This window comes from Phallusia mammillata, chromosome 8 (assembly GCF_965637545.1).
Source record: "Phallusia mammillata chromosome 8, kaPhaMamm4.hap1.1, whole genome shotgun sequence".
Lineage (NCBI taxonomy): Eukaryota > Metazoa > Chordata > Ascidiacea > Phlebobranchia > Ascidiidae > Phallusia > Phallusia mammillata.
In genome coordinates, this window is record NC_137259.1 from 6,418,698 (window position 1) to 6,426,144 (window position 7,447).

Genomic DNA, 7,447 nt, shown 5'->3' on the forward strand with positions numbered 1-7,447 from the left:
AAATTTTCCTTGATTTATAAACTTCGTATTCTTGAGCACTAAGGCAGTTTGTTTACAAGTACATATATTTTTCCCAATTAAAAATTGATTTTGCGTGTTTCAAGTGTTTACCCCTTTTTCATCAATTTAATATACACAATAATATCCTACCAAACGACATCATTGGATTCCTAATAAATCAAGTTGTTTTTAAAATTTGCAAAAACCTTTCATTTTAACTTCCTCTGCTTAGCGTCTAGACTCGTACGCCACGCACCACAAAGGGGCAGACTTTCAACAATTGCAAGAAACTGTGGGAACCAAAGCCACGCACTGTTTTCTTTAATCAAGAATTTTACAGCCAATATACGCAGCAGACCTAAAATCCCAACCCCTGTTTGTTTTTCGCCCGTGATCCGTTCAATATTTCGAGCTGGTTATGAGTAACAGTGACAGGAGGGCGTACCCGGCAGCCAGCAAAGTTTATGCTGGCATTAAATGAAAGGAATAGTGACCTGTCAGCGGCAACTGCTTTGATCAGAAGATTCACGGTTTAATAAATCCTTACTCAGCTTTTATCCAACTCATGTCGGAGTAATATTGCTTTGCACAAAGTCTGGAAATCATTTAAAGCTGTATTAGCTGCTAGGTGGCGCTAGAGGGCACCGGATCCATGTAGAAAGTGGACTATTACCTTAGTTTTCCAACAATCGACAGATGATATTCTGAAACTGATAAATCGGTTAGCTAACATTTTCCATGATTCTAGCTGTTAACATTAAATGTGTTCCAACTGAATTAAATTGTCGTTAAGTTTTTTATGCCTGACTGAGTTTTATCTCGCAGTTGTGCACTATAACCAGGGCGATGTCAAGCATTAAGGGTCATGACTTGTTTAGCACTTTGTAAAGTAAGGTGTCTTTAAGGCTTTAAAACCTGTTTTTGACCTTCAAATACCGATAGGTGGCGCAAAGAGCACTAGTGAATAATTAAAAGGAAAAATCTGTAAAAGTGCTGACGCATAGGGCCATTGATTCCAGAGTGAAGCTTTCAAAAAAAAATAGTATTTAAAACTAACTGACCCTATTCCAGTCTAATTAAAATAACTGTGTCCTTTACGCCATCTATCGGTATATAGCAAACTTTATGTTATGTGAGTTCTTATGTTTGTTTATTAAAAACCTTTCTAAACCGGCTATAGTCCCTATACCATGTCTATTGATTTTTGTTGTGGGTTTCAAAGCCGACTGGGCCAACATATTTTCAGTGCAGTATTTTTAGTATGTCAGATGCAAAAATGCTTAAAGTCAGCTCGGACACCACATTTAAACGTCTGCATGCCTGTTTTAAACATAAGCACAAATTACAACCTTACAAGTCGAAACTGTTTGCACTGCCTGCAGCTTACTTATCATGTTATACCGTCATGCTTTCATCAAATTAAATTCTTGAAATCTTTTTGTTATTGCAGGCCAGGAAGGTGGGTTTGTTTCAAATCCGCGCTCGGTAATTTTCGAGTTCAGGGATGGACGCTTTGAAGTTTTCCAGTATCTTGAAACTAAAGGAGCTGTCGACGTGACCTTTTTCTCTGTGGAAAATTCAGTTTTCTGCCTCGTGTTCGCCTCAGCATATCATCAAGACTCTTTCGTTGTCCCGTCGCCTATATTCTGCGCGTTCTCTCCGACTTTGAAGTTTGACAACTATCAAGATATTGTTGTAAGTTTTCTAATTGTTTTCCCTTCTGCTGGTTTTATTTTACCTGACGATAACAAAAGAAACTGTCGAAACGTCGTGATGTTTTACACCCAAACACTGACTTTGATCTTTTTACTCAAAATATATAACACCGTACATTGTGTACATCAGGGGTGTGCAACCTTTGTTACTGTGGGGCCAAATATAGTTGTCAAAATTTGATCGCGGGCCGCACCTGTGTATAACACAAGGTGATTTCCCTTTGTTAACTACCAAATATGCTTCACTACAAGTAAATTCGCATTTGATTCTAGTCACATTTTGTCAGGTCACAAAAAATAGCACCGGGCGCATCAATCTGCTCAAAAATATATAGTAGTTAAACTCGTTTGCCAGTGCATTTGAAATCCAAGCGTCACTGCGGGCCGCACAACCTTTAATCAAGGGCCGCATTTGCCGCAGGTTGCACACCCCTGGTGTACATAATAGTTTTGCTCTTAAAAATTAGCCGTTTTTGTTTATGAAAGATTCTGTTTCAAAATGATTGCTGGTCTACATGGACGCTTTAGAGCTGATCCCAGTATGAATGTATTTATCTTAGCAGTTTCAAAATGCGTTGCAGTTTTTGCTTGCAATTAGTTATTGTAATTCAATTTTACGAAAGTTATAACAGTTAGTTTAGAAGTTGCGCTGTATATAAATTCTGTTTAAACGTATTGATATACCTACATTTTTCTAGCACTGAATAATAATTCACGGGCAGTATAAAATCCATTAGCTGCGGACAGTGCACACTGTTTTGACCTGTAAGGTCTCACCAGTGCAGCTGGTGACGAGAGATCGGCCGTATTGGCTAGTGTAGTCATTCAACGGCCCTTCACGGTAAAAACCAGTAACAGCAGGGTAAAAAAACATCCCTCAACTAGTCTGTGCAATGCCACAACTGGGCATACACCATACAGAGGATGTGGCTTTACCCTGTTACTACCAACAAACTGGAGTGCCGTTGGATGTGTACACCAGCCAATACGGCCGATCTCTCGTCACCAGCTGCACTGATGAGACCTTATAGATCAAAACAGAGTGCACTCTCCAGCTTATTATTTGTCGATGCTTTCACAATAATAGCCATGGTTGTATAAGTTTCAGACTATCAATTTTATTCGTTTTGCAGACTTATGGTGCAACGGATTGGGAATTTTTTAAGATCAACGACCGTTATTTTTTGGTGGTTGCAAACGCAGTAAATTCCACTCGACCTATTCGGCGAGAGGACAAAGTGAACAGTACAGACTCCGTAATTTACGAACTTAACCTCTTTCAGCGCCAGTTTCATGTCTACCAAAAAATATCCACACAAAAGTAAGTGCCGAAAATGTAACTTTGGTTTCACGTCGCTTTTCAATGCGTTTTACATCAAATTTTCAAATGCTTTGATTGACAACGTACCGATTTGCACAATCCTACGAAAATGTGCTTTCCTAAGCTATTTGTCAAAATTAATACTGTTTTTAACCTATGTGCATCCTAGGGATTTAAAGTCCAAACTCTCAATGCGTTGTACATTAATTTTACAAATTTTTGGATTTATTATAGATACCACATAATCACTGCTCAAAAAAATGCAATTTAACGTTTTTTCTCCAATATTGAACCAAAGATTGAGGGTAATACATTTGTGATTATCACATTTTTATTGCTTTTTTGCAGTGCATATGACTGGGAGTTTTTCACTATTGGTGCTCAATATTTTCTTGCTGTAACAAGTACATTTGCAATTGACGATGGAACGCCTAATGTGAAAATATACAGGTAAATTTTGCAAAATTCTGTGGGACAACTTTACTCATATAATTATTATAACAAACAATAACAACAAATCTTATTTTATTCTACACAAATACTTGATACACACTATCCAAAATACTGTGCTGCTTAAACTCACAAAAAGTTAAACTTATACTTGGAGTGTAAAGTTAAGATGAACATAAATTCATAACTGGGATCAGCCGTGAGCCTGGCGCACTGCGATACTGTAAGTGTGCGGACTTTTTGATCCGATTGGGTAAAGCAACAAACTGACCAACACTTTCGGAAAAACGTGTAGGTAAAACTGATCCCTTGCTGCCTAACACCGATCAGAGTTGTAAACGGGCCTGAAAAAGTACAAGCCCGAAATCTGGCTCGAACCCGAATCGTTCTTGAGAAGCCCGTTTAGGCCCAAAAGTTTGATTGACAGGCACTGAAGCCTCAGAAATGACCAACACAACGAACACACTAGACAGTTGGTTTCGAACAAGGCGTTTCAAAGCTGTTTGACATTGGGTCAGGTCCAGCAACTGGCTGTATAGCTGGATCAATTTATTCAAAAAAAAATACTGACACAGAGTGTAAAGTCGGGCCCGAAACAAGCCCGTTTTTTGAAGAAACCCAAGCTTGAACCCGGTCGAAAAGCCCGGCCCGACCTACAACTCTGCCTCAGATATGTATTAATTACCGCAAACCAAAGTCAGACTATAATGCTTACATTTCGAACAGGTGGAAAGGTTATGAGAAATTTGTGCTTGAGCACACTTTGCCATTCGGTAGCGCTCTTGACATCGACTACATACCGATCAACGGTGATCACTACCTCGCAGTTTCCAACCCGAAAACATCAGCATCATCCGATTACCGGAGCAAAGACCCCCTGGGCTCAAAGCTTTACAAGATAGTGACTTATTAACGCAATTGGGCTTCTAGTGCCTTTTTTCGTATATCCCGTCGTTACCAGTTCTTTTACCTTTTTTCCCACAACACATGCCAACTGGCAACATGAATACCTCAGCGCGATGACCTCTGACCTCTAGTGACGACGACCCCTCCTGACCCCGTGTTGTTATTTGAGAGATGCAGCATATTTATTAATGTAGTGCTGAGCTGGTCCTTGGCACCCAAACCTATTTTCATGAACAAGCCTTTTTTATTTCCTGTTTTGTAAGTTTTGGAATTGACTGCATGGCGTTTTGTAACTTTTTAAGTAGGTTTGATTTTTTCAGCATATTCGCCTAACTGTGATACCACTGCGTACAAAGTGCAACTAGGCTAGCAGCAAGGCTCTATTTGCAAGATTGCAGTCGATGTTTAGAGGATAAATTTTTACCAACTACGGCATAACGTGTTGAGAATTTAACCTGTTAGTTTTAGATGAAATTAGAAGTGTGTTAACATCCAAAAATGAAGCCTTTTAACTTGTTTTGGTAGCTACTATGAAATTGACTGTAATTGGAAGGTTTATGCGTTTTAACACACTTTTTTATAGCTGTAAAAGGGCCCAATGCGCTTTTAAAGCTAACGTGCCCTAAAATAGTGGTTTGCCTACTAGATCAACTTGTGTTTATTTGATATGACGAGAATGTCAAATGTGTGGGTTAATTTTTTTATCACCTTTGCACGTATAGCTTTGCAGTAAAATGATTTTACACATTTTCCGTATTAAGAAGATTTGTATAGCGTGTAAAACATAACATACTAGCTCAAATTCGCTCAAAACCTGATAACACAAAAACGAGTGCAACACCACAGCTAACTTTCTGGAAAAAAAAGTTTTCTCACAGAAAATTTAGGAAAACGGTTATCAACAATGGGTTTGCGGTCCCTTAGATTGTGGCATAATAACTCGTAACGATTTTTTAGCGATTGCCTCTTATCTCTAATTTACAAAAGGGCGGCACCATTGCAAAAATCAGGTAAAAAATGCCTGAAGAATGCTTTGCTTTGTAAGGGGTATAGAAAACAATACCATATTTCTTAGCCAATTTTGTCCCATAAAGTTTCTCAATAAGGTCGATGTTTGATATATCAGGCCGAAACACAATTTTTTTCGCACTACCTCTTAAACCCACAGCATTTAAAGTGTGAAAAAATAGCCTCAAACACGAAATGTTTAATTGTTTAGTTTCCATTTTGGTTTTCGGCGATTTTTTTTCTGTTATTATTTTTTAGGGTATTGCGTTTCAGCATGTTCTATTCCCGCGACAAATATACGTTTGTAGTCGCCATGCCTCACTATTTTCGTTTTCGATTGTCGACAGTTTTTGTATTGTGTCTTTGGTCGAGTCAAATCGTCTTGATTAATGCATTTGTTGCAGTATTTAGTTTCTATGCTGGTATTTTTAAACCATTGCGTTCACAAGTTTATTGGTTTAGGGTAGGCCTTTCTTTCAACCCGTTACACCACTGGATTTTGAAAAGTAATTTAGCAGTCTTATACACACAACTATTGAAAATTTTATACAAATAGAGTTATTATAAGCAAGGCTACGTTATTTTCTGATACCGACGACTCTGATTATATCAGCTACAATATAATGTGGTACACATATACAAAAAAAGCATGTTTACGCAATTGATTAAATCTACTTGTGATGTTCGAAATGCAGTATTTTTTATGTTTGTATGATTGTATTTTTCGCTAATATGTTTATGCTTAGTCAGGCCGCCAAGCAGCCCCTCACACGACCCACAATAATTTAACTATGAAACTTCCCTTAAATGACTTAAAAAATCCACAGCCTTATCATGTTTTCAAAGTTTAGATAATACGTGTTTTTTCAATGGAAGTTTTGAAACCATTGCTATTCAGCATATTTCTGTGTTTTAATTTGTGTTTTCTAGTCTGTTTAGGCCATTCTATCGTGTCACATTGCATACGTCGATTCGTTTTTCGTGATTCGTTTTTAGAAAATCATTTTTTTGTATACTTTCATTGCACGGGTAAACCACACACAAATGACACTGGAGTGCCAAAAGATACCTGAGCAGAAAGATAAAATCAGCATATCTGAACTGGGAACTGAAAGCGTCGTAAACTTGTTGAAACAGAAACAAGAATAGGTGAATCATTTAATATATTTCTCCCGGGAAAAAAACATGTGTAACATTGCAACAACATAACATTAGCAACCAGATCAGATCGACCCTCATTTCAGATTCCAAACCGGTTGTGAAGGATATTTCGCAGAATATGAAAAAAAAAAACAAGTAACGTTGGGATCACTGAGACGGTAAGAAAAGATTCAAAACATGCAGGTCATTTCAAAAAAGTGTACAAGCCTCAAATTCAGAAATGCCTCAAAAAACTTCAGGCCTTTCCGTTTTTTCGATTTTTGGGGTAAAAAATTGAAGAAAAATCCGGTTTTCGGTGGGTTTTCGAAGGAATATTCCAGTTTCAAACTGGTTTTGACCCGTTTCTGCCTCCTACCGAACCTCCAAACCGGTTTTGAATATAGAAAATTTTGACCTGATTTTTGAAAAAACTCTAAGGCTATAGCCTTTCCGTTTTTTTTCGATTTTGGGGGGTCAAAAATTGAAGAAAAATTCGGTTTTCGCCGGAATATTCCAGTTTCAAACTGGTTTTGACCGGTTTCTGCCTCCTACCGAACCTCCAAACCGGTTTTGAAAATCGAAAATTTTGACCCGATTTTTGAAAAAAACCTAAGGCTATAGCCTTTCCGTTTTTTTCGATTTTTGTAGGACAAAAATTGAAGAAAAATCCGGTTTTCGGTGGGTTTTCGCCGGAATATTCCAGTTTCAAACTGGTTTTGATCCTCCTACCGAACCTCCAAACCGGTTTGAACCGGTTTTGAAAACCGAAAATTTTGACCCGATTTTTGAAAAAACCCTAAGGCTACAGCCTTTCCATTTTTTCGATTTTTGGCGGTCAAAAAATCGAAGAAAAATCCGGTTTTCGGTAGGTTTTCGCCGGAATATTCCAGTTTCAAACTGGTTTTGA

General features: G+C 37.9%; 1 protein-coding gene across 2 annotated transcripts in view; it reads left to right on the plus strand.

Annotated features, from left to right (window-relative positions):
* The window catches only part of LOC145204299 (thrombospondin-type laminin G domain and EAR repeat-containing protein-like), a 76,360-nt gene extending 69,912 nt beyond the window's left edge, over nucleotides 1–6,448 (plus strand). For both annotated transcript variants that reach the window (XM_080076791.1, XM_080076790.1), the window contains 4 exons: nucleotides 1,451–1,695; nucleotides 2,849–3,036; nucleotides 3,385–3,486; nucleotides 4,213–6,448. In XM_080076791.1, coding sequence (XP_079932917.1) covers nucleotides 1,451–1,695; nucleotides 2,849–3,036; nucleotides 3,385–3,486; nucleotides 4,213–4,399 — 722 coding nt within the window. In that variant the 3' untranslated portion in view covers nucleotides 4,400–6,448. The remainder of the gene's footprint in view (nucleotides 1–1,450; nucleotides 1,696–2,848; nucleotides 3,037–3,384; nucleotides 3,487–4,212) is intronic.
* The last annotated feature ends 999 nt before the right edge of the window (nucleotides 6,449–7,447 follow it).